General features: G+C 36.9%; 3 protein-coding genes across 4 annotated transcripts; 1 reads left to right on the forward strand and 2 right to left on the reverse strand.

The window, feature by feature from the left end:
* Positions 1-2,198: 2,198 nt before the first annotated feature.
* Positions 2,199-4,067, reverse strand: LOC142549740 (2-oxoglutarate-dependent dioxygenase DAO-like). The gene is made up of 3 exons (XM_075658848.1): positions 3,550-4,067; positions 3,051-3,366; positions 2,199-2,621 (listed from the first exon to the last, which is right to left on the reverse strand). The coding sequence occupies exons 1-3, from the start codon at positions 4,050-4,052 to the stop codon at positions 2,373-2,375; spliced, it is 1,068 nt and encodes a 355-aa protein (XP_075514963.1). The 5' UTR covers positions 4,053-4,067; the 3' UTR covers positions 2,199-2,372.
* An 88-nt stretch (positions 4,068-4,155) lies between these two features.
* Positions 4,156-7,470, reverse strand: LOC142549741 (uncharacterized). Of its 2 annotated transcripts, none has more exons than XM_075658849.1 (6): positions 7,257-7,470; positions 6,717-7,050; positions 5,964-6,109; positions 5,432-5,708; positions 5,011-5,283; positions 4,156-4,910 (listed from the first exon to the last, which is right to left on the reverse strand). In XM_075658849.1, exons 2-6 carry the CDS (start codon positions 7,023-7,025, stop codon positions 4,434-4,436), a joined length of 1,482 nt encoding a protein of 493 aa, XP_075514964.1. In that variant the 5' UTR covers positions 7,026-7,050; positions 7,257-7,470; the 3' UTR covers positions 4,156-4,433. The 2 variants fall into 2 exon arrangements, with proteins under 2 accessions (XP_075514964.1, XP_075514965.1); XM_075658850.1 differs by having other exon boundaries at positions 6,717-7,027; positions 7,257-7,464.
* A 1,320-nt stretch (positions 7,471-8,790) lies between these two features.
* Positions 8,791-10,754, forward strand: LOC142548274 (proline dehydrogenase 2, mitochondrial-like). The gene is given in 6 exon segments (XM_075656592.1): positions 8,791-9,390; positions 9,482-9,560; positions 9,563-10,094; positions 10,096-10,121; positions 10,189-10,429; positions 10,541-10,754. Coding segments are annotated over 6 exon segments (1,470 nt in total). The 5' UTR covers positions 8,791-8,838; the 3' UTR covers positions 10,581-10,754.
* The last annotated feature ends 10,716 nt before the right edge of the window (positions 10,755-21,470 follow it).

The raw sequence follows: 21,470 nt of genomic DNA on the forward strand, positions 1-21,470 counted from the left end.
CTCGAGTATCCATGTGTTATAGGTGGTAGGGTGGGTGCCACAATCTGATTCATCTTTTCAACTTTTTATAATTTTAATAGATGTTTGACGGAGTTTACAAACCATTCATAAATTGATATATGAATAATAGATGTGTAATATATCAAAATTTTACTGTGAATCTCGATGATATATCATCACATATTGGATATAATGAAACATATAAAACTGCACATATCAAAACTATATATTGTGAATATTTATGTGATCACTGATGACGTATTACTCATCTATTATATATATATATATATATATATATATATTGTGATTGTGACATTATTTTTAAGACAAAAGGAATTTAAAATAATAATAAGCTATAATTAAGATACTCTATGATTAAATGATGCTTCGTTCTACTCAATGTTATAATTATTGATAATAGTACAATTTTAATATTTCATAGCGCACAACAGCTTGAATGTTGTGCGTCTGTCGTTTTTGTAGCAAAGATAATTATAATTCTCCTTCAATCGGCTATCAAGAATTGCGCTCTTTATAATTCATTAAAATCAAACACATGATTTTATTCAATCATAAGAGCAAACATTTATCGTTTAATCCAATGTCGGAAAAAAAATTATTTATTTGCAATCATATGTGCTTAAAATTTGTAAAGAAATATGAAAGGAGCCAACCAAATGTAAAAGGTGGAGAAAAAGGACTTTAAGAATCATTGATGAGGCAGATGCACTACAATCAAAACCAAACAAATCAAAGTTGGTTGTGATGTTAGACAGTGTAGATTCATATATTTAAAAAATAATAAATAATAATAGTTTATGTATAATTTTGAGAGTAAGTCTATTGTGAGACGGTCTCACGAATCTTTATATGCGAAACGGGTAACCCTACTCATATTCACAATAAAAAGTAATACTCTTAGTATAAAAAGTAATATTCGTTTTTTTATTCAATTATGCATTAACAATATATTTAATATGTAGATTTTATTCCACATATATATTTTAATTATTTATTTAATTTCAACATCTCTTATTATTTTTCCACCCCTTTCCATCAACTAACTCTTACATAAAGGATAATCACATTTTAGTTCATTTATTTATAATTTTAGATTTAGATGCAAAATATATAACTAAATCAAATATATGAAAATCTTTATTTTAAAAAGAATCTTAACTAAACAAATTATTTTAAAAAATAAAAATATATCATATATAAAAATTTTATATATTATATTATACACACAATACATGTGTCGTCGTATAAGTTTTTCAACTATCCCACCAAAAAGCGTTAAAGAAAATTGAGATTATATATTTATCTGCCTACTATCGATTATTTTATATATAAAGCAGAAAGTCCATTAACAGTATTATTGTATGTGTGAATAAAAGTGACCCTTCACTTTTAAATTAAAAGTTATAACTTATAATAGAAATTTATAGTGAATAATTTCTTAAATTTATTTAATAATCTTATAAATCTAGCAAGTTATTCATGATTTATTTAAATTTAATATCATATTTTTTCATTAAATTTAATCATTCCTGTACATGATATTCAATATATATGATGTTGCTCTTTTTTAAAAAAAAAGGAATTTTTTTTAAGACAAACTCGAAGCGACAAATATCTACGTCTCCCTATCTATAAAAAAAATAATATCAATAACACAGGATTGACACAATTAATACAGCTTTTGACATTTAAAATTTTACATCCACGAGTAATTTAATCAATATTGCTTCGGAAAAAAAAATACGAAAGAGCTAATTAAATTGTAATACAAAAAATCTCTGTTTACTAAAAGTTATAGCTAATAATAACTGTGTAATTTAAATATTTTAAACCTTATAAAATCTGTAGCATCGCATTACGATTATTTTTTAACAACTATTGCATCCCAACAATCATCCTAGATTCTTGGAATTTCTTACTCCTTATGAAGCTACAGTTGTATCAAACTTTTAACAATTACCTTAAAGTTATGAGAATAAATTTTCCTTGATCACATTTTGAAAAATTAGTCTAAAGTATTAATATATATGTTTATTAAATTGTAGTAAATTACTGCATCCCAGAAACGCAGCTTGGCTCAAACACTTGTAACTTATCGACGGCCAGCTCGGCTCCTCGCACTTCAAATTTGCAACAAGCTCGAGCGGAGGCTCAGAATATGGTGGAAAGCCAAAAAATGACGTGAACAAAATGGTACATTTAATATTTCGTGATGTAAGAGATATCAATACAACATGCTTGTCAAATGTTCTCAAGAATCACGAGCTATTGATTCCTACAAAAATCACACCAACAGTTATTCATCAAAATAACCGACCAACACAACATCATACGACCCTCGGCAAAACTTTTCACGAGTCACCACGTAAATGGCCAAGACCTTCACCGCTGTGAAACTTATTTGACACTCGAAGTTTTCTGTAATCCTGATACATGAAAGGAGTGTACATACGGGGATGTGCCAAATCTATGAGCTCTGGTGGTGTTTCCACCATTGTCTCCTCGGGCCCTAAGAGAAACGAAGCTATAGAGAATCTTAAGCCAGCTTCCTTGCACATTACTCGGTGTTCCACATTCAAGAATCGTCCGTTGCTCCACACCTTTAGTTATATGCATCACAGGGGTTCAAGAACAAGTTCAAGACAGAAGAAAGGTTGTAGTTAGTCGTTAAGAGTTTTTCTTACAAATTTCAATCAGGTAAATTTTTTACCCTTTATTGGCGCTCCTAAAATTCGGGAACTAGAGCTCGGATTTTATTTCACACACGTTGAACTTATTAGATTCTAATGGCGTTTTAATCATTTGCACATGCATCACTTCACTAGATATTGGCCAAGTATAAGTACAGGTCGATCAAACTAACAATGTTCGACAAAGAGAATCATGTGTTCATCCAACAATACCTACATATGAACTAGTATTGACTAAAGATTTTCAAATTGAAACAGGAAGCAGAGCGAACAGACTTTTAATCCACATATCATTAAATATCACACAGGCAAATTTGCTGAAAGATTTTATATACTTACAGCTGCAATATCTCCAAGATTGACAAGAAGCGTTCCAGGGCAGGGGTCTACTGCCACAAAAGTTCCACACCTTTTCTTTACTTCAAGGCCACCAATTATTTCATCGTCCTGCAGAATAGTTAGAAAGCTAGAATCTGTGTGTATTTGTACTCCAGGCGAACCCACTGTTTCAGGGGTGAAGGTGTATTTATTGATCCTGAACTGGCAAATCCACTTTTCAAAGGAAACGCTACTCAGCCCCAGCCCTTCTCCCATTCTTTGCCCAATATACATCATCAGTTCACTCACTGCTTTAGCATATTTCAGAACAACAGTCCTGTTGATCATAGCATCTTACAAAGATTAATCACGAGTACATAGCACTCTACTTAAGGTTGGTTTACTTCCATGTCAATAGGAAAAAGTGGAAATTTAACCAGATTGATTTAATTTGTAATAAGGTGATTGCAGTTGATGAAATGGAAAGAGGTTGAATTTGCAGATAAGGAAATTATCCAACCTCTGGTGAGGAGTTGCATCCAACTTGGAACAGAAGGAATCGACGGCTATAGTATTCCCCATATCATAAAGCCCTAAAGCTTCGTAAAGGGGATTGATTTGCGAAGGAGCCATGTACCCGCTCCCCGCAATCACGTCCACGTTTCTCCTCTTGATTTCCTCCGGCAACTCCAGAAGTGATTTCACCACCGCCTTCATATCCGACATCAGAGATCCCGGAAGAATCCCGTCGAAATTCACGATTCTGAAGCATCCCCATTCTTCGCACGCCTCTATAAGCTTGGATAACTGGCCCGGGAAATCTCGGGTATCGATAACCGGGACGGGTGCCGCCATTATGCCGGAAAATGTTGGCTTTACTTGCGGTAGCTGGAGATGGCGTCGGAATTTGTTGGAGTCGGTCGGTTCAGGAATGTGATTAACCAATAGATTGGGTTCGGAATTTAGCGGAGACGGCGTTTTTAGTCTCTCGCATTTGGTCGGCTTCATCAGGGAAATGTCCATTTCCACATGGACGAGCATTAATTAAATCGAAACAAGAAAATAACATTTTACTTTTATTTTTTTTGTTGGGGGGGGGGGGGGGGGGGGGGGGGTGGAAACAAGAAAATAAGAAATGGATATCATAAATTAATAGAAACTTACGACCAAAGGTTATCAGATTTCTGAACAAAATAAATGGAAACCCATAATTACAGATCTATTTATTGAACCAAAATAGTAAGGAAGCACAAGCTCAGTCCACAAACTTCATGGGAACAAGCATATAATTTATTGATGGCTTGCCATAGCTTCCTTTGTCAGTCGATAAGCGAAAAAAGTTTTGTCATTTTATTACTCAAAATAGGTTCCAAATAACGGGTTGACTAATAATTGTAGCTTCTGTTAGAGCTTGATAAATGCTTTAATGATCCCCATCATTTCACTACCAGGAAATCTCCCGAGACATCCTCTAGCTGCAGCCAACTCGTCGAATTCAAGCACTGTGTCACCGTTGAAAGCTGGATCTTGTTTGCCTTGTTTCTTTTCTCGACTTTGATATTCATCTACAATCTCTTCACCAGATGCTACGATTGGAAGTGGAAATGGGTCGAGAGAAGTTTCCAAGACATGTGATTCCCCACCCGCAGCACCAACAAAGTCTTTCAAACGACACAATGTGAAAGGGACTGATTCAAAGCTGTGGTCGCCATACTCAACTGGCGTAGAGTGGTCGCCGGTGACACAAATGTAATATTGGAATGCCCCACTTGACTCTGCTTGCCAAAGGAGCTTAGCCAGCTGGCCTATAGCTCTATCAACAGCTTCCAATCCTTTGACTTTGAAAATGATCGCTTTATCATGACCTGCATCGTCTATCGCCTGCAATTACATAATTTAAAGCTTCATTACAGCAAAATGTTAAATCCCTGAATAGATTATAGATATATACATGAATATAGAAAGATTTGTAGATCAACACCTTAATGTGAAGAAATCCAAAATCATAGCCATTAGATTGACCAGGTTCATGCTCTTCTTCACCAGGCACAAAAACATTGGGGCATAACTGCAGAGGAGCTGAGAGGGCATTGGCTATGGCAGTTGCCTTGGAAGTTAACAGGGTTCTGTAGTCACCAGTGGCTCCAGGAGCTTCCAGAATATCGATACCAAGGGATAAACCCAATCCAGCAATAATTTTAGTCGGAGCAACCATGCATGGCCATAAACCATGTATCTTTTCGAATGAAGGAACCTGAAATACATAATCGTGAAAACATATAGTTTCTTGGCATCTCAATAGATAAATTAAATGAATTCCGGCACACAATTTAAATACTACAGGATATTATATTTTTCAGGAGAGAGGAAGTAAGATTACCTAAGTGTCGCAAAAAGATTACCTCTATTCGAATACCACAACCTCGTAAAAGAACGACATTTGCAATATTCTTTCCTTCAGCAGCCCTTTTGGCGTTCAGAGGGTGGGCAACCAAAATGCGAGATATTTCCTGGGATAACTCATTAACAACCGCAGCTGTGTTTTTTGCTTCATCAGAATCATCAAGTGGTTGAGCTTTTAAAAGTAGGCGGTTATCCTTCAATGGATCCGTTCCTGATATGTTTCCACTTAATTTTGGTCCTTTTACAACCACCCCACATCTATGCTCTGTTGCATATCTTAAGCATACATTTAATCATATATTTTATCAGTTTAACTTCACAAGATATCAGACACAACCTGAAATCTATGTAAAAAATGAGTGCTTTGAAGTTACGACAACATAGGTGAACACCATAGATTATTAAATCCATAATCATTCATTTAAGTCACCAGTTACTTTTGGATTGCAGGCTTAAAACCCAAGAAAAACATGCACTGTTCCTACGAATAACATAGTGTACAGAATGTATGGAAACTGGAAAAAGTAGCACCTGACTCTAACTTCATACTGAGGAAAAGAGGGCAGCTTCATTCCATCCAATGCTGCAGAAAGAATGGGTCCTTCTTCTTCAAAATGCCTATCTGCCCTCCGGCTAGTAACTACTCCTGTTTTCTCATCCAAGGTAGCGAAGTTTGACTGAGTAAAATAAAAGTCATCACTGAGCCCAATAACTATAATCAAAGTTGTGCAGAAGGATCAAGAAAATCTACCGTGCGAACAAAATTTTACAATACAGTCAGTATAAGTATTTTCCATTTAAAGAAACACATACAAAGTAGAAAAAATTCATAGACATTCATGCTCGAATAGCTGATTATCCGGTGAATGAAGCGTCCAAGATTTTGCAGTAAACTAGAAAATGAAACTGATTAAGAATGGAAAAATAAGCATCTTATTCTAAACCCAATCCTCTTTTTCAAGAGAGAATATTAATTACTAGCTTAGATGAATTCCTTTACAACTACTGATGGGATAATTACGGTCTCTTGAACATGCTAAGAACTGAACCACAAAACAAAATTCTGCCATCGAAACCTGGAGAAATACTGAAGCCAGATTAGTAAGAGAACTGATAAATTCGCAAAATCACCATGTTCAATCTTCACATAAACATCGTCCCAAACATTTAGGCAGCACATAGGAACTAATCAATGCCATGATAAAGTCCAAGAAATAGTGAATGCTAATCATAAGAAACTGAAAAAGAGCACAACAGGATGATGATCAAAGAGCAAGCACCTACTTTAAATGCAATGTCACCGGGAGACATTGCCAGTCCAGCACCCATAGACTCAAATGCACCTCGCCCTCGATAATAAACACGAGGATCATAACCCAATATAGAAAGATGTGCGGTATCACTTCCACAAGCCAACCCAACTTCAACGGGATCCATTAAGCCATTTATTCCAGCCGAAGCTATGGCATCCAAGTTAGGTACGTGAGCTGCTTGCAGAGGAGTCCTGTAGCCTAAACTTGGAAGTGATACATCTCCCAGTCCATCAATTAGGACAAAAGCCACCCTTCTCTTTGGCTCCCCTGAGTCAACCATTCCTACGTACTATGATACTAACAGCCTGAAAATTGAGACAAGCAACTCGAGAGAGAATTTATCAACAAATACATTCACTTATCCATGGATAAACGAAATAGGAAAGGTCTCCTGATAGGCTGTTTCAGCAAATTTAAATTAATTTCTTCCTCAGAGATCATATTATTGCAGTGGCTCCTGACATGCAGGAGAAGAATTTAACGAATAAACAAGCAAAGGTAAACATATTACCCAAAAACTTCCGAATTTCGTTCTTGGAATGGCTGGATTGTTAATCCGTAATCCAAGTATTATGCAGATGTTTGAAGAGCTTCTCCAAGGATTCGATCGCGGCGGCGAGTAGGTTTTCGGCAACCGCCGGTGAAGCGGAAAGATTTACGTAGGCTTTAGAGTTTGGAGTGAAGAAACTCCATCTCCACCGTCGATCACTAATAGGAAAAATCCTTTTTTATAATGAAAAAATTATTTTAGATCGACTTTAATATTGTTAAAAAAAACAAACAAACAATTGGATAGGAATTTAATTATTTTCTATATATCAATTTGATAAAAATATTTGATTTTCTAATTAAAATTTCAAACTCAATAGTCAATAAATAATTACTCAAATAAATGCTAAATTAAGTTAAGAATATTATTATTAGAAATAAATAAAAATTTGAGAGCAATAATGAAAAAGAAAATTTAATAACTTGAAAAAACATTAATAGGTGTTATTTTATTTTCATATATAAATCTTACAAGAATGATATGACGTAATTTTGTTACTTATACATTTTAACTATTTCTAAGTTCTTTAGGGGTCATAGTGTATGAGCATAACTATTTTTTAAGTAAAAATTTGTGTGAGACGGTCTCACGAGTCGTATTTTGTGATATATATTTCTTATTTGAGTCATCCACAAAAAAATTTACTTATGCTAAAAATTTTACTTTTTATTGTGAATATCGATATGGTTGACCTATCTCACAGATAAAGATTCGTGAGACCGTCTCAGAAGAGACCTAACTTCTATTTCCAATTTGTTTTTAAATCGACGATGAGATTCATTAAAACTTTGTATGCTGTGGTCATAAAAAAATACCGATTTTTTTCAAATTTGAAATAAAATTTCGATTTCGAAAATCAAGTATAACAAACTCCTCATTTCATTCAAAATAAATATATAGAACTATAGAAGTCAAGTAAATATTTTTATTGTATTAGAAGGTAATTTAAATCTGGATGGATAAGACTAAGACTAAGACAGTGCGCATTCTTAAGTGTAAGTGCTGACGGTGCATTATCATCTCATTATCTTTTTAATCCGGTAATTGTGTGATACATAATAATCATATTTTAATAGTTCTAAAATCAATTTTTAATATATTTGTTATAAAAAATATAATTAAAAATTTTAGAGTTTTTAAAGTAAATATCTTATTTATTTATTTATTTATATATATATAAGAGAGAGTATTCTTAGTGACTTTATACTTAATTTACAATTTTATACATATATAAATCACAAAATAGAATTAAATAGGTTTTAGAAAAATAAATTTTAATTATAATAAATACACTAACAACTTATAAACATGTAATTTCACAATTCCAATTATGAAAGTTAAATAAAAATCCATATATATATATATATATATATATATATATATATATATATATATATTTTAAATAGAAATATGAAAAATAATTATTTAATTCCCTTTACGCTAAAAGTAATAACGCCAATGATCTAAATTTTCTACAAATAACCAATTAACCTTAATATCTGCAAAGAGCTCCCTTAGGCATTACCACTAGTGTTCTTTGATCATGGCCACCCGTAGCGTCCACCCAAAGCTTCTCAACAAGCTCCCCTCCTCCTTCCGCCGCCTCATCTCCGCCGCGCCGTCCTCCATCTCCGCCGTCCCTGCGTTCAACCTTAATCCGGAGGCCTCCGCCTCTAAACAAGGCATGATCACCCACACAAACCCGTGCGACGGACCCATCAACATCGATGATTCCAGCAAGATTTTCTCGACGGTTTCGACCTCGAAGCTGACCAAATCGTCGATCATTCTTCACATGACCTCGATTGAGCCTATGGTCGATTTTGGCATGTGGGTTCTGAATTCAAAGCTGATGGGGACTCCCCTGGTGAAGAGAATCGTGTTCGGAGCAATAGAACGTTCGTTTTACGATCATTTCTGCGCGGGGAAAGGTTTGAAGGAGGTTGGCGGAACTGTGAAGAAGCTTTGGGATTCTGGACTTAGAGCTATGTTGGATTATGGTTTGGAACACGCAATCGATAACGAGGATTGTGATCGGAATTTGGAGCAATTTATTCAAACTGCTGAATCTGCTAAATCGCAACCTGATTCTTCTGTAAGTTCTAATTAACTTTCTTGAATCGGAGATTAGTTAGATTTTGTTATCCAAGAATCGGAATACTTATACAAGAAGATTTTCAATCCAGGTTAGTTTTATTGTTTTGAAGATTACAGCAATTGCTCCTCCTAGTTTGCTCAAGAGGATGAGTGATCTATTAAGATGGGAATAAAGGATAAATCCTTGCAGCTTCCTTGGAAGCTCAAAACTTTGCCCCTTTTTCTGAATTCGAACCCGCTTTTTCACACTCCGAAGAGGCCAGAGAATCTAACCTTAGAAGAAGAAACCAATCTCAAGTTAGCCCACGAAAGATTAGCCAGACTTTGCATGAAATGTATAGAAGCAAACGTGCCTCTGCTAATTGATGCAGAGGATACCTCCATTCAACCGGCGATAGACTACTTATCCTACTCTGCAGCTACAGAATACCGTAAAAATGACAATGGCCCTTTAATTTTCAACACAGTTCAGGCTTATTTGGGAGATTCAAAAGAGAGATTGGTTGTAGTTAAGAAATCTGCCGACGTAATGGGAGTGTGTGTCGGGTTTAAATTGGTGAGGGGCGCATACTTATCGAGTGAGAGACAATTGGCTACTTCTTTGGGAGTCAAGTCCCCAATCCATGACACCATACAGCAAACTCATGCCTGTTACAACGATTGTGCTGCTTTTATGCTTCAAGAAATCTTCAATGGATCCGGTTCTGGCTACTCATAACGTTGAATCAGGTAGGCATTTTACAGAACATTAAGAATTTTCTCGGCGATGGTGTGTAATGAGGTTCTTGGAATGTAGGAAAATTTGCGGCTTCTAAAGCAATCGATCTTGGACTGGAAAAAGACAGTCAAAATCTCCAATTTGGCCAACTCTATGGAATGGCAGATACCCTTTCTTTTGGTTTGAGAAATGCAGGTTTTAGAGTGAGCAAGTATCTGCCCTTCGGGCCTATAGAGCAGATTATGCCTTATCTGTTAAGAAGAGCTGAGGAAAACAGAGGTTTATTATCTACTTCATCTCTTGACAAGCAACTTATGAGGTATAATCAAACTTTGATCACACTACTTCATTCGAATTAGATTCGAAAAATATAGCAAGATTCTTGAATCAGATTGAATCTAATGGTTCGGCGTTTCTTTTTTCTTTGCAGGAAGGAATTGTTTCGGAGATTAACTCCTAGATTTTCTTGACTTTTTGAAACAATCCAAGAATCTGATTGTTGCATTTGTACGTAGATTTGGGATTGAAACACAAAAGGGTTAATGAAAATTTGATATACATAAGAAAAAGAAAAACTTTTTTATCTTTCTGGGATAATGTCATGTTTCTTGACATTGTATATTTGGAATGAATATAATTTGGTACATGGTTGTCGTAAGTTTCTTGTAAGACAATCTCACATAATTATATATGTGAGATGTATCGACTTGATCTATATTTGGAATGAAAAGTAACAAGTTTTTCACGGTCGAGTCAAGAAAGAGATTCGTCTAACGAAATTGACTCGTGAAATAGTCTGATAAAAGTTTTTGTGATCTATTTATAATCTTTTTCTTTGTCTACGCTAGATAAAAACAATTAAATTCAATAATATCCAATGTCATGTCCCTAAAAGTAAATGAAATACCAATCTATTTAACTAAAACTAAATTTAAACTACTTATAGAATCAAAAACTAAAATAAAACCCTGCTATAGAACAAAATTTACAATTTTTCAAACCCCAAACCGTATAAAATTAAAAATTAATTTGTAGCGAATTTACAATTTTTCAAACCCCAAACCGTATAAAATAAAAAATTAATTTGTCCATTACATTGTTTAATGGAATTATTTTGTCCTAGTGCACCCAAGTATATTGGAGAAATACACATAAAGGATGGAGGGTGTGTGTCATAGTGTCTTTATCCAAGCCAATCATTTCCACTTGGGGCGAAGAAGACATCCAAGTTGTTTTCCATTGATGAAAGGTCCATTTAGCCTGATTTTGCTTCGAATTATTCATTTTTTATCTCAACAAAATAAATAAATATAATCATATTATTTTCTGTTTTAAGTTCAAACTATAAATTATAATAAATTTCTACACTCCCTAATGTAATCAATATATTTAATTTTATTTTACCTATTTCTCACAGCTTAATTTTTAATTAAACATAATATTTCTTTAAATTTTCTAAAAAATAATTATTTCCGTAAATATCAATATAATCATAATAAAATAAAATTTATGAAATAAAATCTTATTAAATAATTCGATGCAACAATTTACTCCAAATAAATATTTACTCCTCCTTAAATGGATTGGGACAGGCACTGCTTTTATTGGGCTTTGGCAACATTTAAACTATTTTCCCATTGGGCTTTCGTCAATGGGGTTTGTTTAGTATACACATATATAATACATTTGTAAACATTTGGAAGATTTCTCAACCCTACCGATATTCACAATAAAAAGTAATACTCTTAGCATGAAAAGTAATATTTTTAATGGATGACTCAAATAAGAGATTCGACCCACGAAATTGATCCGTGAGATCGTCTCACGAGAGTTTTTGTATTTTAAAATTCATGCACATTTTCCCGAATTATAAGAGATTTTATGTCAAATTTTTAAACACAAAAATTCTGAAACTGACTTATGGATCGATTTCGTGAGTCAGATTTTCAACATAACATGATTGACTCATATCGTCATAAAAATCCGTGAAATCATCTCATAAAAAATCTATTCGTTTTAGATAACGAAAATATTGATCCAACTTTATCTCATTAAATACATGTCATCTATCCATCCTATTTACAATACAAGAAACTCGAGTTTACCGAATTATTTTTTTCCAAAATACCATAATCGAATCACAAAAATTTGCGATTTTTAAAAAGCAAGAAAAATAAAATTTAAATCCCATGAAAACAACATAAATTTATTTATTTTTTAAAAAAGAAGTGAGGGTGACTTGGCGCCAGGGTGGCGAAGTACCGCATTGTCAGGAAGAAAATCTATTTAATTAATTAATTAATGATATACAAATTTTAAAAATTTATTGCACGTAATATATTTTTGTCCTGTTTTGATAATTTCGTTCGTTGCCAAATTTTAGTTTCATGCGAACCAGCTCATGATGATTGTTCCACCGATTGGCAATCTTATCCCCCGATCTTTCCTTTCAATTCAAAAATATTATATTAATTGCACACTCACCCACCGCTGATTAAACTTTAGATTCGCAAATATTTGTTAATAAAATTATCATGATACAATTAAAAAAAACTAATGCTCCTAATGATTAGAGTACGTCTATTCTGAGACGATTTCATGAATCTTTACATGTGAGACGAGTAAAAATTATCATGATCCAATTAAAAAAACTAATAATCCTACCGATATTTACAATAAAAAGTAATACTCTTAGCATAAAAAGTAATATTTTTTCATGGATGACTCAAATAAAATATCTATCTCACAAAATACGACTCGTGAAACCATCTCACACAAGTTTTTGTCTAAAAATTATTGGAAAGTGACAAATTTACTAAAATATAATTTTATAAAAAAAAATTCATTAGATAAAAATTGAGTATTTTTTTATAATTTGATAGAGATATTTTTAGCATTTAAAAATGTGACACAAAGACACCGAAAGCGTTACTTTAACTCTCATGATTTATAGTATAGATATAGTATATGAATAGTATAGATACTTTATTCTCAAAATAAAAAAGAAATAAATATCATTTATTGATAAGCCTTTACAAATCAATATTTTTCCAAATATATCAAGTGAGAGATTATTCGAAATGATTTAAAATAACTTTATATCAATATAAATTTTAAATTTATCATAATTACTCGAAAAATAATTTACGAGATTTGAAATCCACCCAAGTTAATATACTCAAACAAACTAATTGATTCGAAATCTTTTATTTCAACGTGAATCCAAGTCAATCAATCTTATTCCGTAATCTCTTTCACAGACGTGTAATAAAAAAATATTTAGGTTAGAATGGTGAAACACATGTATATATAATTGATATCCAGGGATGAACCAATCAAGATCCAGCCCAAATTTTCGGCCCATCATTAAGGCCCACAGGTGAATGGCCCATGACAAGCCCATGTATTCTCCTATAAATACCAGGTTGGAGCGTATGATTATTGGATTCACTATATTGTTTTCAGCAACGCCCTTAGCTGCTCCCCCCATATATCCTCAGTCTCTGACTTGAGCGTCGGAGGGGCTACGTCGGGACACCCTCCTGGCCCCTCCTAACGGTCTTATTTGTGATTTCAGGCCCATGGTAATTTTGAAGCCCGTGTCTGGATTAGTGACGCTTGCGTGGATCGGACCCTAAATTTTCCGTAAGTATCACTTGGCGCCGTCTGTGGTAATATCTGAGTTGAGACGTAGAGATGGTAGGGAGGCGAGGGAGTAGAAGAGTTAACTCAGCGTCATCGCGTCCTCAGAGGGGACCCGAACAGTCTCATGCTGAGGCGAGGCAGGAACAAACCCATCAGGAGACAAGAACTGAACAACCTCGTCAAGAGATCAGGGTCGAGCAACCCCGTCCTAATGAAAAAGTGGGAAACTTGACCCTGGAGCAGTTGGGTCAATTTATCACTCGGACAGTTGATGAGGCTATGAGTAGGAACCAAGAATCTGTGTTCATTGAAGAGCAGGCCACTCGCCAGGAGCGAGAGGAAAATGTTGAGGGCCAGCAGAGTAGAATTGAAGAGACCCAGCCCCTCCCAAGCGAAGGGAATGCAGAGATTGGAGAGATGTGAAAGGAAATACGGATGTTGAGACAACAGGTGGGAAGCAGAGCGCCGGCCCAAGAGAGGAAGTCCCTTTTCACTAACCATTTTAGAAGAAGGGCTTCCTCCGAATTTTCGACAGTCGAATGTGAGAGAGTACGATGGACATACTGACCCCGAGGAACACTTGGGGAGGTTTGAGAATGCGGCTCTGTTGCACCAATATTCGGATGGAGTCAGGTGCAAGGTGTTTCTGGGCACGTTGGTGAGGTCAGCCCAGCAGTGGTTTAACACTTTGCAGCCCAGCTCTATACGTTCTTTTGAGGACTTCTCAGCTGCCTTCTTGCACCGATTTGCTAGCAGCAAGAGGCACCAGAAAAATTATTTGAGCCTGTTCGTGATGAAACAGCAAGAGAATGAAACTTTGCGAGAATTTGTCCAGCGTTTCAACAATGCAGCGCTGGAAATACCAGCGGCTACCCCTGACATCATGATAAGTGCCTTCACACAAGGACTGAGGGGAGGGGAGTTTTTCAAGTCGCTGGTCAAGAAGCCTCCGTTGAGCTATGATGATCTGTTGGCTCAAGCTGAGAAATATGTAAACTTGGAAGATGCCCAACGGTACAGAAGGATGGAGAGCCGGCCCGGAGGAAGTAGAGTTGAGGGAGCGGAGAAAGGAGGAAGGAAGAGGGGTGCGGGGGAAAGAGAGGAAGACAGAACTAGTAGTAAAAGACAATTCTCATCCCATGTTCCCCTAGATAGGAGTCGGGACGAGGTGATGGAGGTGAGGGAGCCCGCGAGGAGGTGGGAGAAGTCGCGAAGGGTTGGGTACAGTGCTAGATTGTCTTCAAGGGATAGACGAGAAGAATCCTCATTAAGGAGTCGACAAAGGTCTCGCTCGCCCCCTAGACGTGGTCCAGGCCCTCCATGGATAAATCAGAGGATCGGGGAGCAGAGAGGGGAAGGTCGATGTCAAGATGTCCCTCAGGAGCTCGTCGAACCGAAGAGGGGAATGAATGAGGATAACCACCCTACGAGAGGAATGATTCATATGATCTCGGGGGGTGCTACTGATGGAGACTCTGGGCGAGCTCAGAAGGCACATTGGAGAAGGTTGGAGAACTTTGAGATATCTAGGGGTGCAGACTTACCACAAGACCCCGTCATCAGCTTTGGGCCGGAAGACCTCCGAGGCGTTGTGACTCCACATAACGATGCCTTGGTGGTAACGACCACCATTGCCAATTATGATGTGGCGGGAATATTTATTGATAATGGAAGCTCCGTGAACGTCTTGTTCAAGAGCACGTTAGATCAAATGAAGATGAGAGGATTTGAGTTTGAGCCGGTATCCACCCCGCTGTATGGGTTTGCAGAACACGTCATCTTGCCTTTGGGTCAGATTGTTCTTCCCCTATCCTTGGGGACTGATTCTCGGCGGGTTACAAAGATGATAGCCTTCACTGTAGTAGATACCCCGTCAGCGTATAATGGAATTCTAGGACGACCAGCCCTGAAGGATTTTAGAGCAGTAGCTTCCAGTTATCATTAGAAGCTTAAGTTTCATGTGGGAAAAGGAGTTGGAGTCCTGTGCGGGGACCAAAAAGTCGCACGTCGTTGTTATGAAAGAATCATGACGGAAGAAGAAACGAGAAGTCACGAGCATTCGCATGGAAGCTTGAGCTCAGTCTTGCAGTTGTAGAGTCATTCGGAGAAGCTTCTACGTGGGTAACTTTGTCTTGTGGAGGTACAAGAGGAGCAGAGAGGAAAGTTGGAGAATGTGCTGGGTAAGGCTCTAAAGAGTCATGAGAACGCTTACCACCTTAGAGAATATTATACTTCATTTTTAATGTATTTCGTTCCTGAATTTGTCTTACATTATCAGTTGATATTTAATAAAGCCAAGTTCTTATATTAAGTTCGTGGTTGTTCTTGTATTATGAGGATTATATGAATTTTATTTTACCTACTTAGGCTGCGCCTAGTAGAGGAGAAGAGTGGGGGGGAGAAAAGTTAAATTTTTTCTGTTAAGGCATCGCCTAGCAGAGGAGTAGAGGGTGAGGTCGAGAATATTTATTTTCCTGCTAAGGCATCGCCTAGCAGATGAGCAGAGTCGGCGATGAGAGGAGCAGAGTGGAAGAGAAGAATTTTTATTTTTCTGCTAAGGTATCTCCTAGCAGAGGAGTTAGAGGGCGGAGGTGTTGATTTTATTTTCCTGCTAAGGCATCGCCTGGCAGAGGAGTTAGAGGATGACGAGGTTGAATCTTTATTTTCCTGCTAAGGCATCGCCTAGCAGAGGAGCAGAGTTAGGGTGGAGGTGTTGAATTTTATTTTCCTGCTAAGGTATCACTTAGCAGAGGAGTTAGAGGGTAGAGGTGTTGAATTTTATTTTCCTGCTAAGGCCCGGCTTAGCTGGCTTAGCAGAGGAGTTAAAGGGTGGAGGTGTTGATTTTATTTTCCTGCTAAGACCTGGCTTAGCAGAGGAGTTATGAGATGATGAGGTGAGAGTTTGATTTTTCCTGCTAAGGCCCGGCTTAGCAGAGGAGTTAGAGGGTGGAGGTGTTGATTTTATTTTCCTGCTAAGGCATCGCCTAGCAGAGGAGTTAGAGAGTGGGCGCGTTGAATTTTATTTTCCTGCTAAGGCATCGCCTAGCAGAGGAGTTAGAGGATGGAGGTGTTGATTTTATTTTCCTGCTAAGGTATCACCTAGCAGAGGAGTTAGATGGAGGAGTTGAATTTTATTTTCCTGCTAGGGCCCGGCCTAGCAGAGGAATTAGAGGGTGGAGGTGTTGAATTTAAATTTTCCTGCTAAGGTATCACCTAGCAGAGGAGTTAGATGGAGGAGTTGAATTTTATTTTCCTGCTAAGACCCGGCTTAGCAGAGGAGCTAGAGGGTGGGGGTAGTGAATTTTTATTTTCCTGCTAAGGCATCACCTAGCAGAGGAGCAGAGTTTGGGAGGAGAAAAATGTTATTTTCCTGTTATGGCATCGCCTAGCAGAGGAGAAGAGTGGATGAGGAGAATTAAATTTATTTTTCATGCTAAGGTGTCACCTAGTAGAGGAGTTAGAGGGTGGAGATGTTGAGTTTTTATTTTCCTGCTAAGGCATCGCCTAGCAGAGGAGCAGAGTTTGGGAAGAGAAAAATTTATTTGGTTAGTCGATAACAAAAGATGTTTACGGGGAGCAGAGTTTACGGGGATTATCAAATTTCTCAACGTATTGGACGAGGCGAAGGCGTGGCCGAAGGCTTGAGGGCGAGCCTGTGGCGCGAGGGCAAGCGAGTGGCGGGCGGGCAGGCTCTCGGCGAGCTGGCGTGGCGTGGCGGGGGCGAGCAGGCGATCGGGAGAGCCGAAGTACCGGGCGAGCTGCCGGGCGCGGGCGAGCTGGCGTGTGACGCTCGGGCACGCGGCGAGCAGACGCTCGGCGGGCGAGGGCGAGAGCGGCAGGCGAGGGGCTAGGGGCGAGCTGCGGGGTGCGGGCGAGCTGGCGTGGCGTGGCGTGGCGTGGCATGGCGTGGCGCTGGCGAGCTGGCGCTAGGGCGAAGGCATGGCCGAGGGCTTGAGGGCGAGCCTGTGGCACGCGAGCGAGCCGGCGCCCAGGCGAGCAGGCGAGCGTGGTGCGCGAGGGGGCGAGTGCTTCGGCAGGGCGCCGGACGAGCTCGGTGAGGGCGTGGCGCGCGGGAGCTGTGCGGCCGCGCGGGGCGAGGGCGCCGGGCGAGCGCGCGAGGGGGCGAGGCGCGCAAGGGCGGACGCACGCTGTTGGGGCTGGCGTGCAGGCGGCGAGGTGATGATGAAGCGGTGCTAGGATTGATATTTGATTTGTTTCCAACTTTTTGGAGACTGACGGAGGGCTGGAAGAAAATGCACAACTCACGTGTTGTAAACCGAGAACAACGCAATCAATCGAACTTTGAACCTACGATTCAGTTCGACTCGGGAGGAGGAGACTGGTGATACCCAGGGATGAACCCATCAAGATCCGGCCCATCATTAAGGCCCACATGTGAATGGCCCATGACAAGCCCAGGTGTTCTCCTATAAATACCAGGTTGGAGCGTATGATTATTGGATTCACTATATTGTTTTCAGCAGCGCCCTTAGCTGCTCCTCCCATATATCCTCAGTCTCTGACTTGAGCGTCGGAGGGGCTACGCCGGGACACCCTCCTGGCCCCCTCCTAACGGTCTTATTTGTGATTTCAGGCCCAGGGTAATTTTGAAGCCCGTGTCTGGATTAGTGACGCTTGCGTGGATCGAACCCTAAATTTCCCGTGAGTATCACTACTAATAATAATAATACATACAAATGTCGATAATTTTGTAAGTAGAAAACATTTCGACGAAGCGTGTAATTTAATTAATCCCAACGGTGTGGAATTATTATTATAAAAAGAAAAATGGGAATCACGTTCTTTTGGGGGTAAAACGGGAATTTCAAGCGGTATTTCAGATTGCTTTCGTCAATTGGAGGGTTATTATAGTAAAGGAAAATATAGGAGAAAATGTCAAGTTTAAGAGGTGTGGTGGTTAATAAATGGGACACGCGGCGGCCATGCATGCATGCATGCATGGCCGAGAAAATTAAATTCTGAATCCCAATAAACATGGTACATATTCCACTTTCTTTTGTTATACTTTAATGAAACTATTTAATATGGGAAAATGAGTTTACAGTTGTATTGCAAATGCTATTAATAATTGAAGGAAGTTTTGTGTGAGACGATCTCACGAATCTTTATTTGTGAGACGGGTACCTTACCGATATTCACAGTAAAAAGTAATACTCTTAGCATAAAAAGTAATATTTTTTCATGGATGACCCAAATAAGCGATCCGTCTCATAAAATACGACATGTGAGACCGTCTCTCACACAAATTTTTGCTCATGACTCAAATATGTCGATCCAAATATATATATATATATATATATATATATATATATATATATATATATATATCTAAATACTGATACTACGAAGATTTTAGAATGTGTACGTACTTAGTAAATTTGTACTTTTTTTATTATATTAAAATAATATTCTCACTAGATTTATCTATTCTAATCTATCTTCAATCAAAATTTTGGATATTTCCTAAGCTATTTTAATCACTAGAACTATTACGAGGGAGCCCAAAGGAATATATTGTTCTCAATTTGATACTAAAAAGATTAATTTTATGTCTAATAATTCAAAATTCTCGGTTTTAGGGCCTTTCGATTATTGCTGCCGATATATCTCACCGTAGCTCTTTCAAAGACGGAGACACTCACTTTTCCCACTTCTGATGTTACTGAAGTCATAGGAGTCACGTTCAAGACTATTCAAAGTAAAAGTTTTGTAGCAACGGCTCTAACTCGATTATTTCCTAATAATTGTTGTACCTCACAAGTCACATTAATTGGTTGACCAACAAAATCTCGACCTTCAACCTTCCTCTTGATTCGGGGGAAGAGGTCTTTCTTGCTTTAACACGCAATCATCAAAAATTTCATCCGCCTGAATGTTATCGAATAAGAGAATCAGTGTGATTATATCAAAAGATACGTTTTATTTTACTTAAAAGGCAAATATACCAGATAACAAAAGATCTAAGATGGTCAAACCCTCAATTTGCCTCTGGCTCTATAATCCACCCGTCTTCCAGACTATTGGACAAAAAAGAACTGATTAATATATTCAAGATAACTATGTATTTATCTAAAATAGTCTATAAAGAGGAATCGAAAAGCTCATAAAACAAGGTAAGATTTTCTCTTTATAAATATTTTTTTTTTCAAATTTTATTTATATTTTACTCATATATTTTACCATCGACGATTGTTCTTAGGCAAAAACTTGTGTGAGACAGTCTCACGAGTCGTATTTTGTGAGACGGATCTCTTATTTGGGTCATCAATGAAAAAATATTACTTTTATGTTAAGAGTATTAATTTTTATTGCGAATATCGGTAGAGCTCATCCGTCTACATATAAAGATTCGTGAGACCGTCTCATAAGAGACATGCTCTTGTTTTTAAGACTGTCTTATTAATATTAATAAGATGAAACGAGATGGGTACACACGAAATGCATATGACAAAAACTTGTATGAGACGATATCACGGGTCGTATTTTGTGAGACAGATCTCTTATTTGGGTCATCCATGAAAAAATATTACTTTTTATGTTAAAAATATTACTTTTTATTGTGAATATTAGTAGGGTTGACCCATCTTACAGATAAAGATTCGTGAGACCATCTCACAAAAAACATGTTCAATACATGTTAACTTAACTAAGTACCTGACATATGCCTCCATGGAGAGAATTAAATTTCTGGATGAACACGCAAATTTATGCGAGGAGATTTCCCAAGGTACGTGTCCATCTTCAGTCCAATTTTTATTTTATTACTTTTATTATTATTATTTTAATCAAAATTCGATTTTGACGATGGAGAAAGTTCGGACCAGTTGGATAGTATAATGTGGACGTGATCGAATGTGAACATTTGTCTCCAAAATCAAAGATGGTCTATTACATTTGGTTTCTTGCAAAAAAAAAAAAAATAATTAAATAAATAAAAAAATAAAAATTATAGGGGAGAGCTGTGTGATGGGAGTATACGAAATGGGCACGAAATTTACGGTTTACCAAGACATTTTAGTGTGGTCCAATAATTAAGCGATTATTTACGTTTAAAATGACTAACTGGCTAAATTATTTATTCAACGATTTATTTTTAAGTCAATGAATATGTGATATTAAATAAAAATTTTAATATTTGTTTTATAATTATGTTAATGTCAACAGAAACGTGTGTTGCTTAAGTTGTAATGATATCAGAATTAAGATCACGTGTTTTATTTTTATTAATTAAAAAATTGTGCGATTATTGAATCCGTGTCGAGAGAATAATCAAACCATGGTTTTGGATTGTTTTACTATTTTCTAAATTTGAATTTTGTCAGCTATTGTTTTCTTTAAAACGATAAATTACCCCAAAATAGTGCCTTCAAATGCGGTCAATCTTCGATAATATATGTTTTAATATAATATGTTCAAATTGATAATCTAAATTTAAAATAAAAATTAAGTTGATCTATCATATTAATTGACCAAATTGTATTAATATAACAAGAGTGTTATTTGAAGTGTACCGCGTACTCAACCGATCACTCTAGAATTATTGATTGTAAAAAAGTGATAAAAGAATATATAATGTGGTAATCAAATTTCTGTGAGACAGTTTCATGAGTCAATTTTTATCTATAAAAATTATTATTTTTTATAATAAAAATATTATTTATTATTATAAAAATGAACGGATGTATCCTTTTAAT

This window comes from Primulina tabacum, chromosome 6, assembly GCF_025594145.1.
Source record: "Primulina tabacum isolate GXHZ01 chromosome 6, ASM2559414v2, whole genome shotgun sequence".
NCBI classification, from domain to species: domain Eukaryota; kingdom Viridiplantae; phylum Streptophyta; class Magnoliopsida; order Lamiales; family Gesneriaceae; genus Primulina; species Primulina tabacum.

What these genes read in the sequence shown, in the direction of transcription:
- LOC142549740 (XM_075658848.1), bottom strand. Translation starts at nt 4,052, where the DNA reads ATGGACATTTCCCTGATGAAGCCGACCAAATGCGAGAGACTAAAAACG. An exon ending in GATGCAACTCCTCACCAGAG is followed by an intron (nt 3,367 to 3,549) that starts GTTGGATAATTT and finishes TATGATCAACAG; the next exon opens with GACTGTTGTTCTGAAATATG. An exon ending in ATCTTGGAGATATTGCAGCT is followed by an intron (nt 2,622 to 3,050) that starts GTAAGTATATAA and finishes ATATAACTAAAG; the next exon opens with GTGTGGAGCAACGGACGATT.
- LOC142549741 (XM_075658849.1), bottom strand. Translation starts at nt 7,025, where the DNA reads ATGGTTGACTCAGGGGAGCCAAAGAGAAGGGTGGCTTTTGTCCTAATT. An exon ending in CCGGTGACATTGCATTTAAA is followed by an intron (nt 6,110 to 6,716) that starts GTAGGTGCTTGC and finishes TATTTTACTCAG; the next exon opens with TCAAACTTCGCTACCTTGGA. An exon ending in CAGTATGAAGTTAGAGTCAG is followed by an intron (nt 5,709 to 5,963) that starts GTGCTACTTTTT and finishes TGTATGCTTAAG; the next exon opens with ATATGCAACAGAGCATAGAT.